This window comes from Haliotis cracherodii, unplaced genomic scaffold, assembly GCF_022045235.1.
Source record: "Haliotis cracherodii isolate W230 unplaced genomic scaffold, xgHalCrac1.p SCAF_1, whole genome shotgun sequence".
NCBI classification, from domain to species: domain Eukaryota; kingdom Metazoa; phylum Mollusca; class Gastropoda; order Lepetellida; family Haliotidae; genus Haliotis; species Haliotis cracherodii.
The window spans coordinates 35,449,339-35,466,959 of record NW_027266264.1 but is presented as its reverse complement, the minus strand read 5'-3'; the positions used below and the strand labels follow the sequence as shown (position 1 = coordinate 35,466,959).

The 17,621-nt window shown below is 42.1% G+C and overlaps 1 protein-coding gene across 3 annotated transcripts in view; it reads left to right on the top strand.

Moving 5' to 3' along the window:
• Positions 1-17,621, top strand: part of LOC139476989 (E3 ubiquitin-protein ligase UBR5-like) — a 53,787-nt gene that overhangs the window by 11,364 nt on the left and 24,802 nt on the right. For all 3 annotated transcript variants that reach the window (XM_071259561.1, XM_071259553.1, XM_071259544.1), the window contains exons 7-23: positions 900-1,134; positions 2,858-3,078; positions 3,204-3,332; positions 3,565-3,675; positions 3,884-4,041; positions 4,582-4,690; positions 8,764-8,906; positions 9,105-9,235; positions 10,021-10,142; positions 10,430-10,700; positions 11,554-11,708; positions 12,293-12,487; positions 13,097-13,178; positions 13,451-13,573; positions 13,884-14,004; positions 15,437-15,591; positions 15,997-16,204. In XM_071259561.1, the coding sequence (XP_071115662.1) occupies positions 900-1,134; positions 2,858-3,078; positions 3,204-3,332; positions 3,565-3,675; positions 3,884-4,041; positions 4,582-4,690; positions 8,764-8,906; positions 9,105-9,235; positions 10,021-10,142; positions 10,430-10,700; positions 11,554-11,708; positions 12,293-12,487; positions 13,097-13,178; positions 13,451-13,573; positions 13,884-14,004; positions 15,437-15,591; positions 15,997-16,204 (2,669 nt within the window). The remainder of the gene's footprint in view (positions 1-899; positions 1,135-2,857; positions 3,079-3,203; positions 3,333-3,564; positions 3,676-3,883; positions 4,042-4,581; positions 4,691-8,763; positions 8,907-9,104; positions 9,236-10,020; positions 10,143-10,429; positions 10,701-11,553; positions 11,709-12,292; positions 12,488-13,096; positions 13,179-13,450; positions 13,574-13,883; positions 14,005-15,436; positions 15,592-15,996; positions 16,205-17,621) is intronic.

The window sequence follows — 17,621 nt, the reverse complement described above, 5'->3', positions numbered from 1 at the left end:
AATCGTGGGACAAGAAACTTATAAGAAAAGGCTTAAAAGTAATGGGGAGGTCTTCCAAAATGTTGGATATGACTGGTACTAAGATCTCTCTTCAAAGGCAAAGGTAACTGATGGTAGATATTTATTCAAATTATGATTGTATGGAGTGTGCTGTTTTACATACTCTGTGAACCACTTGTCAATACAGGCAAGAGGAGTTTGACATTGTTACGATGTTTATTGTTTATGGATTATGTGTTTCTTTTTTAAGAAATAACAGACGAGTCGTTTATTTCTTATACGATATATCAACATTATGTACAGCCTTTTTAAGGATAATGATAACAGGTACAAGCTTAAAAAATATTAACCCTTATTTAAATAATGATGACTCCCTCAATGGAATCCGACCTCTGCAATGTTGGACAAGTTCATTTTGTGCACAGGTGAGTATTTCCCGCATATTATATCAATCGTCATGTTGATTATCTGCAGCTTTTCTCCCAGTACCGGTTATCATATCTTTCCCACTTTTGGATGCGATCATTTGGCCACTGTGTTTATTTGCGTTGCTCAGCTTCATCTATGGGGAACAATTCATTAGACACTCTCCTTTAAAAAGTAACATTGTCCAATATGCGATGTCATCAAGTTGCGAGCGCATATTCAAATCTCCAGAAATGACGTCATGATAAAACAAGGTTTTATCGTGAAATAAACCATACTTCGTTCTTCATAGTTCTTTGCGATTTATCACATAGCTATCTTATATATCAGAATACAATAATTCAGAAATACTCAGTTACTTTTGCCTTTGACTTAGAAATGTGTTGTTTTATGTTTGAATAAGATGAAGTTTGGACTTGCCATTTGTTGCTTGTTGTGTTATGGAAATGCTTCATTGTATGCTTTGTCATCAGAACCTTGATGTGAACATGGCTGTGAACAACCTGCTGTCCCGGGACGATGAGGGGGAAGGGGACGAGGAGGATAGCCAGGACTCCTATATGCCTGATGACCTCATCTCCCTCCTGGACAGCGGCATGCATTCCGACCACCCCAGCGTCATCATCGATGCAGATGCCATGTTCAATGAAGACATGTTTGGCTACAGCTCACTGAGAAGTCGTGGATCAGGGACCAGATCCAGGCTAGGTCAGTGTTGGAAATGGGGGGAGATGAAATAGGTGGCAAGCGCATTAAGCTTTCCAAGTACCCAGCTCATGTTAACGCACCAACTGAAATGGTCATGGTCATACCTTGGTAGAATAGGTCCCCAGTTCCTATGCTTGTCATAAGAGCTGACTTTTGACGATAGGTGCTTAATAGTTTATTACTGTACCACAATGAATTGATGCTCTTCTCTGAACCAGTTGTTTGCATGGCCAAGTCTGTCTGTCTGTCTGTCTGTCCTTCTGCGTTACTCCTTACTGCATCAACTGCTCACCTTACGAAAAGAAATAAAGTCAGCGCCTCACGATGGTCCAAGCTGAAGAAAAAGTTGTTTCCATCTTCAGTCTACTTATTGTAGGACCCATCGCCTCTGTCATGTGACTGTTCGTGGTGACGTCACATTCCTGATCTCATTCCTGCTTATCGTCCTACTGGAAAGTTGTGTTCATTTGGCCCTCCAGTTAGCATAAAATTTTGTCTGCGAGGGTTGGTGTATTCCTTTTCATGTCATGTTCACTTAAATGTGTATTAAGATGTAGGTTTTTCCACGTGAAACAACTTTGTCTTTTATGCCACCTGGCTCATTGTTTCATGCCATTTTGTAATTGCGTTACATTGTTTGTCTCCTATATGCTAGGCAGTTTGCACTTCTTGGCTAGGTATTACTTCATGTATGTGTAAATACCTTTGGCCTTTTGTGGCTTTATCTAGTGTGTATTTTTCAAAAACTTTGATACTGGTAAATTTTGCTGATTTAAGTTTTACCATCAGTATGTACAAGTCTACTTCAACTACAGTTTCAATTTTTGTGTAACTTGTGCTTGTTCAGTGCACTAATTGTCTTACGATGCTTCTACCTGGCTGGTGCAAGCGCACACATTGATCCTGTCAACACCTACGTGAGTCTAATTGCAAGGGCTTGCGCCAAGCACAGCATCTATCTAGGCCCTCCTATCGACTAAGACTACATCTTCAGGGCTTTCAGCCTCTCCTGCGATGTCATTTACGCTTGGTCAGTTTAGCGCTGTACCACCTACCTACCTGGTAGTGCAGCTCATTTACGCTCAGCTCCTTACTTGGAGACTTCCTGGATGCAGAACTTTAAGCAGTCCATGTGGCAGTAGTCCATAGCACAAGTGTACCAGGTGCCTGCGACTGTGTACCAGCCTACTTCGTCATTATGTGGTTCTCTTCGCATGGCTCTACCTCACCCAGTGCTTCATCTAAGCACTCTTCGAGAGTAAGATCTACGCACTACTGCAGAAGCTGCTTACCTACAAGGAGAGCGCATCGCCACCATTCTGATTCGTCGAAGGTATCAGCAGATGAGGAATGGGATATTTTTTACTTTTGAGTACTTGTCCTGCATTACTACGGTTAAGGCCCACCCGTTGCAGACTTGCCTCCCCACTTTGGCTTCAGAAACCTCAAAAGTATGTTTTTCTCAAAGCTCGGGCAACAGGCAGTGATGTGAGGAGGTGACCTCAGGTCATCAAGGTCATAGGACAGTGTCGATGGTCTTGAAAAGTGGGACTACGAATTACAGCATTTTTATTTCTACACCCACCATTACGATGTCCTGTTTTTTGTCGCAAGGTAAGCAGTGAATGCATTAAGGAGTAATGCAGGATATGTATACAAATGTAAAATAATATTTAGATTTTACTAAGTAACTGTTATAACAAGTTTGTTCATGCAATTACAGGTGAGCGGGACAGGGACCTTGACCGGGACCGAGAGAGGGAGTCTATCTTCCGTATCCGGGACCGTCGCCGTATAGAGTCATCATTCCGTGAGGACCCCTTGAAGCCCCTAGATCGAGACAAGTCGGACAATGTGAGTGGGGAATCCAGCAAGAAGTCCACAACACCATCACAGAGCCCTCTCATCCTTGGAGAAGACTTGCAGTGGTGGTCAGCTGCTATGGTGTGTATGTGATTCATGAACAGGGTCCTGCACACATCTAACCATCTTTGTGAGTGCCCTGTCGCTTCGAAGCAGAGACTGTGATTCACAAGTGTTAATTCTCTGACCCTCTTTTCTCCCTGCAGGCCCAGGATGCAGATGATCCAAGGTTTACCCACATCTCTGCAATGCATTCAGAACTGGTTGCTGTGGGATCTAATGGTCGGCTGTATGGCTGGAAGTGGTCAGACCCTGACCCATACAAACACCCAGATGTGAGTTTAACATTCTACTTAGATGTGGAAAGTTAAATTTCAGAATTTGACAGGATTTTGTTACATATTATTAGGTAATCAGTAATCTGATTTTGGTGAAAGGAAAACTTAACTGTAGGTACAATTAACGAATAATGAATGATAAACCATCTTCTAAGGATTTTACCCTCATGGTAGACAATCTAATGTGACCAGAAAATGAAGGTGCTGATGCTGTACATTTCTCCCCCAGAACCCTATCATCCACCATGCTAAGACTGCCAGTCTGGGCCTGACTAATGAGAAAGTGACCGGGCTATCAACATGCAGTGTCCGAGCTTCTGTGTGCACCGAATCTGGCAAGGTAGGAACAATGACAACTCATTCCAAACAGGCACAGGAGGAGACATATTAGCATCTTGCCCCCAAACTGGGTTTCCATTTCTCACATGGGGATAGTTAAAAAGGTCCATTCTTGCCCTGTGTAACATTGTGGAGACAATGTAACTCCATGCAAGTATCCTGCCATGATTTTAGTGTGGCTCTTTAGCAGCTGTTTCCTTGTCCACCAGGTTGCGACATGGATGGACGAAGCCCTCAACCAGGTGGCTGTGAAGCTAGAACACTCGGCTCAAATGTTCAGTGAGTTCCAGACTGACAAGATTGTGTCCTTGCATACATGCTCCCTGTACACCTGCGCCAGACTGGAGAGTGGAGCACTCTACTGGTGGTAAGTCATACACTTCATACTGACAGCGTAGGACAGACAGTTTTAATTACATGGTTTTCCCATGTGTTTCTGAAATGTCATGGTCTGTAGGTAGGATAAAAATATGAATATAAGGGACATTTCAGATTTTGTTCTTGTTCTTCAAAAACGTTATGAATATCTTGCCATGTTAGTTTGTCTTGTATCACTGTTATACTTATTGTAACATAGTGCTTGGCAGTATGCCAAATGTTTATGTGGTTAACACATAAGTTTACACAAGGCAAAATATGAAAGTTGTGCTTTTCAGTCTATTTTTTCACACTTTTTTCCTCATTTTAGGGTTGAAGGAAAGTGTTGAAAATTAGTTAAGGAATGCCAGATTATATTGCTCAGTCAATACTGTCTGCTTTTTACTGCTCTCATAATATTTTGTTTTTGTATTTGATGTGACATTGACATTTATGGCCCGTTATTGTAAACATGTTAAGTGGATCTTGATCAACTATGTCAATAAAAGTTACTGCTGTAGTCAAATAATTTCATTGCATTGATTCACAGGGGTGTGATGCCATTTTCTCAGAGGAAGCGGTTATTAGAAAAAACAAGATCAAAGAAAAAGAAATCCAAAGAATCTTCAGGAAACACAGAAATTGCTACTGGTTCACTGGTGAGTGTCTAAAAAACAACACATCCTTCAATCTCCAAGGTTTGTACAGGCTTGAAAAGGCCTTGAATTTAAGGCCCCTGTTGAATTTTAGCGTTGAATTTAATGTCAACCTGGAAAAGCCTTGAAAATCACCTAAATAGCTTCAAAAGCCTTGAATTTGTACAAAATGACACAAATTTGTTAATAAAAAGTATTAAAACACACAAAACTAATAGTTATGTACCAAAGATGTTTAAGTGTGATTTATCTGACAGTGATGGATTTGACAATTTGACCAACTCCTTGACAGACTTAATTTATTTTTTTTGTTAGTTGTGAAAATCAATCTTGTTTGAAAATTTGTGATGTTGATTGCGTTTTAGGTCTTACGACTAATATATAGTATGGTGTTACGACTAATATACAGTATGCTGGATTAAAACAAATATTGACTGACTGAGGATAAAAACCCAACTTTTAAAAAAGCCTTGATTATGACACTTGAAAAGTCTAAAAAAAAGCCTTGAAGTTTAGTGTCTCATATCTGTATGAACCATGATCTCATTGCTGTATCATCACCAATAATTCATGGTCATGATGTATAAACCATGTTCCACCATCACCTGTGAATACTTACATTAGTTGTGCTGTCACTGTTTCTAACTAATGAATCAAACAAAGAGCAGGTGCCAGGGGGATTGAGTGTTTCTGCATGTGGCATAGCCTTGCACTCCTCTGTTCTCCACATTGCCTCATGGTCAGGACGTGGTAGGGTTAGCAGAATGTCCATACATGTGCTAGGTTATATGACTTATAGACGATCTCATTTCATTCAGTTGCTTAAAATAGACATGGTCACTACAATACTACATAGTGATTGTCATGTGTACACTGGTGACAGAGGAACATTGTTTTCACAATCATGTTTGGCCAAAATGTATATCTTTGTTCAAATGTCACCAGATATGGTTTCCTTTTCACCTCTGTTAGTAAAATAAAATAAAATTTATTCCATCTCACACAATGCATTTCTCCCTTCTCCTTCAATACTGGTGCAGAACTAAGTTTCCAGCATAAAAAAACCACCTCACTTCAACACATCCTATTCATCACCATGGTTGCTACCATAAGCAATAGGTAATGAACCACTGCAATCCCGTGCATCCTGCCCTTGTGCGATCTAATCACTTGACATTTCCTGCACCCTCGTTACCTTTTTTATCGCCAGGTGGATAAGACGTTCTTGAACAGAGAATACATTTATTTTGGGGGGCAAGCAAATTTTATCTGTCTCTGTAAAACAACTGCCATCAACGTAATACATCAACAATGGATCCATCACAACCCTTGTTCAAAGAATGCAAGCGATTATTTTACAGGGGAACATGCTCTATCAACAAACGTCTACAATGTTGTCATCTTAATGAGACTGATTTCAAGACTTACCTTCGCAAGTGTCAGAAGAGGTTGGTAGACCGGAGATTCAAGCTTACGGGGAAAGATTCGGAACATGGACCATCGTCGATGAAGAAATCTAAGAGAACAGTGCTCTCCACAGTGTCTGTACCACTCTCGTCATCTGTTTCTTTAAAATCTGCAACAATTACTTCATTATCTATTTAGGAAGATGCCCTTTCCAACTTGTTTCTCACAGCTGATCTGCCCTGACAATGCCATGTTCATGTAATGTTGAGCAAACGCTGACAAAAGTCGTCCTGTGTTCAGCCAGTCATCGATATCTACGGATGCATCACTGTTCATCTAAACAAGGAGTCGCATCTCCTCTCCAACTCTGGAGATCGCCACACCCTACAGGTTGCTGATGGCAACACTACTTTTTGATGTTTGTCGGATCTTCCCGCACAATCGACATGTCCCGTGGGATCAACAGCTAATGATAGATCAACACCATTCAAAGGATTGACATCACTCACCTACTCTGAGAATCATCATCTATCGACAGATTACTGTCTTTCGGAGGATCAATAGATCCACATGATTTACCCTATTGACACCTTTCAGGAGATCGATAGCTATTGGCAGATCGATAGTTCGACATTCGTCTATGGATTGACACCATTCAGGAGCTTGACAGCTCAACATGGCTGAACTGATCGTCATTATTCAGAGGATCAACAGTCTTCGCCGGAGCGCCAATATTTGAGTGATCGACAGATATATGATTCAACACTATATGGAAGATCGACTTTACTCACCAGATTAACATTATTGACTTAAGCGTCAAGCTCCAATAAAAAGATAGTCATTATTCTCAGGATTCGATCTGCATTGATAGATCTTGAATATTCTACAGATTGACACAGTCTTTATGATTGACCAGAATCTATGGATCGCCATCACTCAAAGGATCGTTATGCATCAGCTGCATAAAGAGTTGGATCTTCAGATTGCTGTTACTTCCCGGTGCGATCTCAGTGTCAATCTCCCCAGGATTGCCATCGTCAGTGTTCTAGCAACTGTTCTGCTTCCATGGATCACCACGGACTATCACTGCGGCTCATCACACTTCTTCTAAAGCTCTGTACGACTGCAAGTGTAAAGCATTTGAAGGCTATTGTTCAGCTCGAGATATCTCATCTCCGACCACTGCATCCCCTCAACAAATTGCTGAATACCTTAAACATTTAAGTTCTGGATCTCTTGCTGTGTCCTGTCAGAGCCTTGAGAATCTACTTCAAGGCTTCTGAAACCTTGCACCGTTCCTGTAAGCGTTTATTTATCCCATCATCAACAGCTGCAAATTCAGAAGTATCTCTGCCCACAGGCTCCTTTTGGATGCATTCTGTTATTTTGAGAGCTTATAACTTTGCAGGATTACCACCTCCTGTAGCTTCCAACCCAGATGTGATGAGGACAGTTGCTTTGATCATGGCAACAGAGCAACTGCCCTTCATCTGTCACCATGCAGTGATGCTTCTGGAGATCAGATCTGGTGTTGGTGTCCGACTACCTTCAAGACCAACGTGCTGCAGTCCTGTGTCTCACATCTTATGCATACAGCAATAAATACCTGGAGCTATTTCATTGTTTATGTTTAACCCTTTTCGTCGAGGTTCCCAGATGAGTTTCTGGAGGGAGGGTATACATACTTGTCTGTAGTCTCCATGCAAGGTGCGGCCATTCGTATAAGTGATGTCCCAATTTTCTACCTGCTCATCTCTGTCTTGTGCACGTGATGTCTCAGCTGTTTGTTGAAGAGCCATATGGGCCAACCTTGGCATACTCAATCACTGCAGCTGTGGTTGATAGTTTTGATGAAGCATAAAAAGAGTTGCTGGTCCACCTTACATCCATCCATGTGTGAGGTCTATCTTGTAAAACCTGCTGTTCGGGGTGGGGGTGTCTGTAAAGGATACCTCTCCCTTTCGGGGTGAGGTTAAAACCGTGGCTAAATAGGCTTCACCTACTTCAAGAGTTTCGTGGGCGTTCATAAGATTGACGTCCTATGCAAAACCCAAAACTCATGACTTACCTGCGGTCATGCTGTCTTTGACCCAGTAGCCCAAAGGGGTGAAGCATCCCGTATACAATTCTTTTACAAATTATTCTAAGCTTTTTATAATTTTTTATTCAGTCATGGTTTAGAACCAGGTTCCTCATGAACATCTCATGGTTGAAGTCCTAATACCTGCACCCCACCATCCATAGTGTGAGATAGGATAAGTTTAAAACTTTGAAAATTTTACAATTACTCACAAGCTCAACTCCCTCCCAGTCATCACAGTTCCACAAGCTCAAGAAAGAGAATGAGGGTGCAGGGAATATTAGGTTGTCAGAGTTGGGAAGCACGGGATTGCAATTGTGCATGACCTATTGTTTAAGGTAGTGACCATGGTGATGAATGGGATGTATTGAGTTTGGGAGTTTTTTTAAAATGGAAACTTTCTTCTAGGATGTTTACTTACCAGAATCGAGGAAGAAGGGAGAAATGCATAGTGTGAGATAGGATTAGTATGTAAATATACAAAACAATTCAAATTTCTATTTAACAAAGCCATGCATAATTGTTTAGAAAATCATTACCTAAGAAACTTTTGCCTGTATGAACATAACAAGTTTATCTGTATGTGTAGGTATGTCTGCGAAGTGCCCCAATGTACCATGCTGGAGCCATGGCCTTCACCACGGTTGATGGTGTCCCCAAGGTGGGGGTGCTGCTGGAGTCAGCATGGTCCCTGGCAGACACCTGCAGGTTCAGACTGAAAACACAAGTCAGGTGAGTGCAGGTTCAGAGTTCAGTGAGTGGGAAGCAAATTGGTTTAATCATCATGCAAGAGTTGATGGCAGGGCACTACAATAAATACTCATTTGCTTTATACAGTTAGCTTTTTTTATATTTTCTGAAGGGAGATAAGATGTGTATTATCTCTGGCTCAGTAGGACATGTGTTTATTGAGGTTTCTTCTGGTTTTAGTGAAGCAAGACAAGATTTCCGGCCAGAGATCAAAGTCCCGGACAGTAAGTTGGAGATGCCGCCTCCATCACCTGCATCTTCAGTGGGCAGCGAGCACAGTAGCGCCTCCCTCACCACACCCATGTCTCTCAGTGAGTCACAGCTGCCTGCCATACTCATCCAATAAATCATATAGTTGATAATCATGCATCAAGGACAACTTGTGAATGAAATGCTCATAGCTATGATAAACTGTTATGTGATTCTTAACCACAAATACAGAGATGTGACAGTTGCAGAAAATGCAAATGCCTCCCTTAGCATAAATAACTGTGTCTCAGGCTTGATCTTTATATTAGATTGGGCACAGGTGGCCCAGTTGTCTTAAGGTGCATAGTTTGCTGTGCAGAGTTATATTCCTTGGGCATGCCAGAAACCTATGATTGTGTGTTCGGATCCCAGTTCGTCACGATTATGTTTCTAGGTTTGTTTCAGTGCTTGAGGGTTTTGCCAAAGTGGTAAACGTCTCTAAGACCTGCATAAGTTCCCACATCAAGCTGACATGCCATGGTGTAACTGGAATACTCTTCAAAGCGGAGTTAGCCCAGCTCTTTATTAGGTACAGAAGGACATGGGTGATCTACAACACCACAGATGTTCGTTCTTAGTCTTTCCCGGAGCCACTCATTATTGATTCAATTCCCAGATTTGAATCCCTGGTCTGTTACCACCAGAGCAGTGCTCATAAGTTTCACCAAAGAAATGAAGGACTGACCTGCATCACTTTTGACTTCACTCACACATAAAACTGACACGCCATAAAATGCCTGTTCGAAACAACAACATCCCGATTTGTCTGAGGCACCTCTTTGTGGTCTTAAGTGACTTAGATGTTATGTATGTTATGGTTCATGAGCCTTGCCTCCCCTACTTCCAGAGCGCAAGAAGGCTCCGACCCCGTCCCGCGAGGAGGACAAGAAGGAGGAGGAGAGCTGGGCTCTGAAAAATGTTGTGTTTGTGGAGGACATCAAGACAGTCCCGGTCGGCAAGGTCCTCAAGGTGGGTGCATGCAGGTCATGAGAGTGACACTTTGAGACACTGTGCAGGCCTTCTTCTACCTTCCCATCAATATCAGGCTTGTGATATTTCCATCTTATGTCGGAATTCCATCTTTTTTTTCTTTTCACTAACTCAATACCTGGTGAAAAACATCAGGGGCTTTAAATCTTTAAAAGTTCTTAGTTTTTTGTCATGATTCAATCACATGCCTGTAATATGTTGAGAAATTATTTTTAATGCTCTCTTGCCATTATTAATGAAGTGTTTGGGCACTGATGCATCTTCAGGTGGATGGCGCCTATGCTGCAGTGAAGTTCCAGGTGAAAGATGCTGGGGATCTGTCTGCACCCCTCCCTGGGCGCAGTGGCTGCAGTGGAGGGGGCGGGGGCGAGGATGTCAGTAGCCTCCTACAGGACTGTCGTCTCCTGCGTAAGGATGAGCTGCAGGTGGTGAAGGGTTCCAGTTCTCCACGGATTCCCGACTGTTTCCAGAAGACCCCCAAGAAAGTTACAGTGGTGGAGAATGCACACATCTTGTCTGTATCTGTAGACTGTGATGGTGAGAAAATATCTTACAAATTTTATTTGAAAGATGTAGGAATTGGGATGGACTCTTATCTGTAGCGGATTGTCATCTGATGTCATGTCCATGATGATGTCATACTCGCAGGATGTCATCCCTGCTATGATGTATGTTGATGCTATGACACTGTTATGATCACTATTTTTTCAGTATTTGTGGTTTATTCATATTTTACCCGACATTGAAGATCCGTGGTAGAATAGGTCTTCAGCAACCCATGCTTGATGTAAAAGGCAACTATGCTTGTTGTAAGAGGCGACAAACTGGATAGGGTGGTCAGATTTGCTGACTTGGTTTGATGCATGTCATCGATCCCAATTTCGTGGATCGATGCTCATGATATTAATCACTGGATTGTCTGGTCCAGACTTGATTATTTACAAATTTGAGCTTCATTATTCATTACATTTGGAAGATCTGTCACAGATCTGAGACTACACCATTCATCTGATTCATACCATGGTGTCATGCAAGTATGTTCACTGAAGTCCATTTTTTAACAAGTTTGTCAGGATACATAGAGGGACCCAGGCTTCTAAGGAAATTTTCTGTGTAGAGTTACATCCATTATGCCTACCAAGGTTACGGGTTTGAATCCTAGATTCAGTAGAATCCGCTTGATTATGTTTCTACGTTTGTAAGCACATACCTATGCTCATACGTTTCACAAGAGTTGTAAAAAATTAAGATCTGCAACACTTTGTGCTTTCTAGACACATCAGTCTGACAACACTTGACATTACTCATATACTCAAAGCAGCATTAGAGTATTTCTCTATAACATTTGGCTTTTCCTAGCTTGAAGCTTCCATTGTGCTGTGTATTGCAGGTATCCATGTGATAGCCCGGTCCGGGTCCCGCCTCAACTACTTGGTGTACAATCTCAGCTCCGGCAAGGTGGAGCAGAACTGTCTCTTCCCAACAGATGCCAGCTCCTTCCTGGGTCTGGGGACATCAGACATCAAGCTGCACAACAGTGGCAGTGTAAGTAGTCAGAGCTGGTATGGCTTGTCCCTGTCATTATGTACAACCACCATAGGCTTCAGGGTCGGAATAGCTACTTAGTACCTTATTCTTGACTGAGGCAATGATCATTGATCACAGTACATCACCAGGCAGTTTGTTTGTCGACTTACTTTGACATCCTGGGTTGTTGCTCATGCTATCTACCACTGGTTAACCTGGATGAGACTTGATAAGTTACTGGTCATTGGAATATTTTGGACCGCAACTTTAATCCTTACTATCTCTCATGTACATGTCAACATACCATGGTCGTACCTGACTTTAAAACTATAAATTTATGCAGTATTGCAGCAATTTGCCACATTAACACATTGAATTCATGAAGAAATTAACTTGACTAGTAAATGCTTAAAGCAAATGGTAAACTCACCGCTCTATTAATCTAAGCATGTATGAGCCCTGAATGAAACATGTATTATTACCTAACTTTTTCTGATACTTGTGGAAACGAGTTTAAGCACATTTTACTTTTTAGATGACATGAAGGCAGGACATACGTTTATGGTGTTTTTTTAATCTGTGTTCATATGTTGATGTTGCAGCAGGATGTGCCATCACCTCTACAGGATGGAAATGGCGCCATCTACCCTATGGCTAAGGACTGCTTGGAAGGAATCCGGGACCCCATGTGGCTGGATCTGCCTCCAGTCCGGTGTCTGAACGTCAGAGTACAGTCACTCAGTAACACTGGAGCCAACATGAAGAATAGAGCAGCAATAATAGCATTAGCAGTACAGGTACTTTAACTGTTGTTTCACTTCTATACACTGCAGATAGGGTCTGTTAGACAAGGTGGATGTTTCTCTTACTATAAGCCAAGAGTCTGTCTTCAGAATTCTACGTTACCACACCATAGGTGCCTACTGTTGTGAGGTTACTATATTGTTAGTGGTATGCAAGAAGGGCTACAAGAGTTATCCCCCTTTGTAAACAGACTGTTTCATCTCGCACAGTGTAGAATGTTTGATCATGTATCCTTAGTTATGGTATGCATAATTGTTCTTAATTATGATATCATGTACACATGTTTTACTGTTGTCATGGTTTATGCAAGGTTAGCTGAAGGGTAAGTTGCGACTGAGGTTTTGGTAAAGATACCATGGGACTAATGGGATCGTGTTGTCAGACTCGCTGACTTGGTTGACGTATATCATCGTATCCCAATTGTGTAAATTGATGCTCATGATGTCAATAACAAGATTGTCTGGTCCAGTTTTGAAATCACATTTACAAAGCATGTGCCAATTCAAATTTACTTAACTGATTGAATGTTTAGTGATGAGTTTTGAACTTAATGATGACTATGGTGTTTCAATGGGGTAGCTGATATGAACTGTTGCTTTCAGCACCAGACACTATTGCCACATATCCTGCGCTGTGACGTGGACCAGGTGAAGACTATCCTTGCTGCTGTAGAAGAAGATGCTAGTGAGTAGCTACTATAACCTCTTTTGGGGGTTAGTATTGTATGGGGGTGGTCGGATAGCCTAGTGGTTAAAGTGCATCACTCACTCATTCACTAGTATTGCCAGGAAAATACACTGGGCATGTTGGAATATGGACATGGTAATCAGTTGTCATGCAGTTTTCTGTTTTCTATGCTAGTTGATTACTGAAGTATGGTAAGTATTGTTGCAGTAAACAGCATCTTCATTGCAAGTTGATGTTTATGTTGTAACTCATTTCATTCTGATCTTCAGATTCAACGAGCCGGGAGCAGAAACTCCAAGAAATCATTCGTGAACACTGTGACGGAAGTCGGAATATCCTCCACACAACTGTTGCCATGTGTGTGCCAACATCCAACAAAGACTATGATTCAGGTAAGTCGCATGTAAGAAGGGGGAACTCTAGAAGCATAATAGCAACTGTCTGTGTTTGATTTCCCGCTAGGGAATCTTATGGTATGACTGAAATATAGATAAACTCCCTTACCTAAGGTTTTGTTTTAGAGCCTGAGTAGTAACTTTTGGTAATTTGGGTTAGTCTATGTCCACAGAGAGCTATTTTATGCCAAGCATCTTAACGGATCAGTTGGATTATTAATGTACAAGCCCCCATCATGTTGCTGCAATGTTGCTCACTGCAATGTTCAACTATCATGTACTATCATTGATTTTATATTATCTACAGATACTCCCCCTGGTGGTGGCAATAGCTTCAGTTCTACCCTAGAGGCCATCAATGCTGTAAGCAACGCTGTGGACGCCCTGGCCTCTATACAATCTCGGTCAGGGGACTCCGGAAGTCGAAGGTGAGGATATTTTGTGAACATTTGCTTATTTCGTTGATGCATATTAATAATTTCTGAAACTCATCTAATATCTTTTCTTGTGTTTTCCTTACATTGTCTTTATAAACCTTCTTACTTTCTGCATTACTCTGGGTGCCTGGTCTTGTCTGTAACTCTAATAATAAATTATCAATTTTAAAAAAAGCACATAAAACTCTACTCACTCACTAACTCATTGTTAGTTTGTGTTGCCAGTAAGACTTCTTCCCGAGGCAAGGGATAACTAACTGTAAAAGTCCAGTTTCCACCCTTGCCGAACTAGGCTGGAATTTCCTAGCTAGATCGCAGCACCACAGGTGGCCATTACGAGTTATGTCCCTTCCATGTCCCTCCTTTGGACCAATCAGATTTCACCTCTCATATCACTTGCATTATCTTCAAACAAAACGGTGGTGACCAGTAGGGCTGCAATGAATACACTATGAGGCGAATACGATTCATATCACAAATACGAATATTAATTCACAATTACAATAAAAAGTCTTATTATATTCAGTGAAACAATAACATCATAATTTATTTGACATGGTTTGTTAATTATTAATAAATTATACATTTACATACTGCACGTATCCAGGTACTAGTATCTGCTCAAATGCGACAATGACCTGTGAAAACAATACTATCAAATTGAATATTATTAGAGTGTTGTCATTGAAAGAAATCTATGCATATAATATGTTGTTATGGATATTTTTAGGCACAGGGTATGTAAATATACATGATAGCATATTCATAAATATTTCGATTCTAGTGGCTATGAATAACAAATTCAATTCATGAAAGGTTACGGTTCGATTCACCGCATGAATTGTAACAGCCCTAGTGACCAGTCAAGACGATCTGATCGATAATCAATATCTTTATTGTGATAAAATCGGTCTTACCTTGCAAAGAACCTCAAATCACCTTGATTAAAAGTATGAAAAGGTTTGGAAAACATCTGTCGATGGCAAATCCTGCAATCGATCAAAATCTGCACAGCAGTCGCCAAGATGTCTACGAACTAAATGTCGATTTCTGCAAGTGGGTAGAGAATCTGTCTTCAGCAACCCATGCTTGCCATAAGAGGCGACTATGCTTGTCGTAAGAAGTGACGGAATCAGGTGGTCAGACTCACTGACTTGGTTTGATGCATGTCGTCATATCCCGATGGCGTAGATCGATGCCCATGATGTCTAATCACTGGATTGTCTGGCCCAGACTGATTTATTTACAGACAGCCGTCATGTAGCTGGAATATTGCTGAGTGTGGTGTTAAACAACTAACAGACAACAGCAGCACAACCTTGACATTGTCGTTTCTGAACATGTAAAATGAGTTTACAAACATGAATTTCATAATAGACAGTAAACAAGTATGTTTAGTTATGCCTGACAATGCCTTTTTCAGTATGAGTGTTCGTGAGTTGATCCGTCGGGCATCTTCAGCAGCAAGGGGTGTGAGTGGCTTGGAAGCTCGGGACCCTGACAGGGAGGATTCTGGGATAGCAATACCAACCCTTAACTGGCCAGCAGATCCCCCTAGCTACGACTCCCTGCATTCTGGTAAGAACAATTTGATAAAGAGTATTGAACTGAAAATTTTGACATACAGTCAAACACTGTTGTGTCAAACTTGTCTCGAAGTAAAAGCTTGGTCCCTGCGGTCTTATTCCTTATTTATCAGTGTCGGTTGTGTTGAACCTTGGATAGCCTGAAGTATTTATGTAGGTCAACCAATAAGGCTAAAACAGGCACTGGTCAGTAGAGTTAGTAGACCGTGTCTGAGTGTGGCATTCATGAGGCATAGTACCTCAGTGGGCTAGCACTATAAAATCTGCATTAGTCCAGACCAGTACAAGCAGCCACACACTCACAAACACACATGCATGCACATGGCGATGTAAGTGCAATAATCTTCAAAGTGATGTTAACCCCATTCCACCTCACTTATATTGTCATGATTTGCAGATGCTGAGAGACCAAGCCTGTCTCGCCAATCTTCAAGCAGTCTGCCAGGAAGCCTGAACTCCCTCCATCTGCCTGAGTTCAGTACTGTCAGTGTCCCACCAGTCCGTCTTGAGGACAAGGAGAGGCGAACCAATGCTGGCCAGATACTGAAACTACTGTGTGACTGTCCCCTTTTACAGCCACACCTGGTGGAGCTCCTGTCATCAAGGTAAGCACTGGTAGAGCATGTTGTGTGACTGTCCCCTTTTACAGTCACACCTGGTGGAGCTCCTGTCATCAAGGTAAGCAGTGGTAGAGCACGTTGTGTGACTGTCCCCTTTTACTGTCACACCTGGTGGAGCTCCTGTCATCAAGGTAAGCACTGGTAGAGCATGTTGTGTGACTGTCCCCTTTTACAGCCACACCTGGTGGAGCTCCTGTCATCAAGGTAAGCAGTGGTAGAGCACGTTGTGTGACTGTCCCCTTTTACTGTCACACCTGGTGGAGCTCCTGTCAAGGTAAGCAGTGGTAGAGCACGTTGTGTGACTGTCCCCTTTTACAGCCACACCTGGTGGAGCTCCTGTCATCAAGGTAAGCAGTGGTAGAGCACGTTGTGTGACTGTCCCCTTTTACTGTCACACCTGGTGGAGCTCCTGTCGTCAAGGTAAGCAGTGGTAGGGCATGTTGTGTGACTGTCCCCTTTTACTATCACACCTGGTGGAGCTCCTGTCACATAGGTAAGTAATGGTTGAGTATGTGACAGTGCAACAGGGGTCACATTCGGAGCTGTTCGAATGGTATCAGCTTTAATTTAGAGCACTTTTGAGCTGGTGGGTTGTATTGGCCAGAATTACAAAATTAGGTATTAATATACTTTTAAACTTGTCCTATCTCACACTATGCATTTCTTCATTCTTTTTCCAATCCTATGTGCTTGAACAATCACGGCTCAGAATGCGCACATCTCACAGAAGAGTCCTTTAATGTCTATCCACACAAGTGTAACAGGAGAGAGATAGACCAGCGCTCAAAGTCAGGAGACTCGGACAAGCCTCAACCATCTGCCAAAAAGCCTAAGAAAACATCCAAGCCGGCTTTCCCCTTCGAATTCTGCCCTGCCCACACTCTTGGTAGCGGAAGACAGGGTATCAGATAGCTCTCTGACTGACAATGTCCCTATTGTTCTGGATCAATAACAGTCCATCCCTGTAGCTCGTCCCTGTTGCGCCCTTTTTGGCTAACTTGGAGTTTGTTCACCACGTTGGTCTAACCCGCAGAAAGAAGGTTCCGCTGACTTCCACTATGGAACAAACTTCTCATTCAGCCTCACTCCCGAGTGCTCCACCTGTCATACAAAAGCCTCCATCTTTGGCGCATCTACAGAGGTAACTTTGTCACAAAAGGTGATTCCATGAGAGAATCAAAGACAATCATGGAAGCTCACTATTCCTCTACTATCTACGACCACAAGTGGAAAGCGTTGGAAGCCTATTGTCACGCTTGTGACATCTCCACACCCCCAACCGCTTCTCCGCAACAGACCGCTCATTACCTCCATCATTTCGATCTTAAAGGGACCCTTAAAGGGTCTACTTTGGTTATTTATCTTGCTGGGATCCATGTCATCTTTGTTTCTGGCTGCCTCC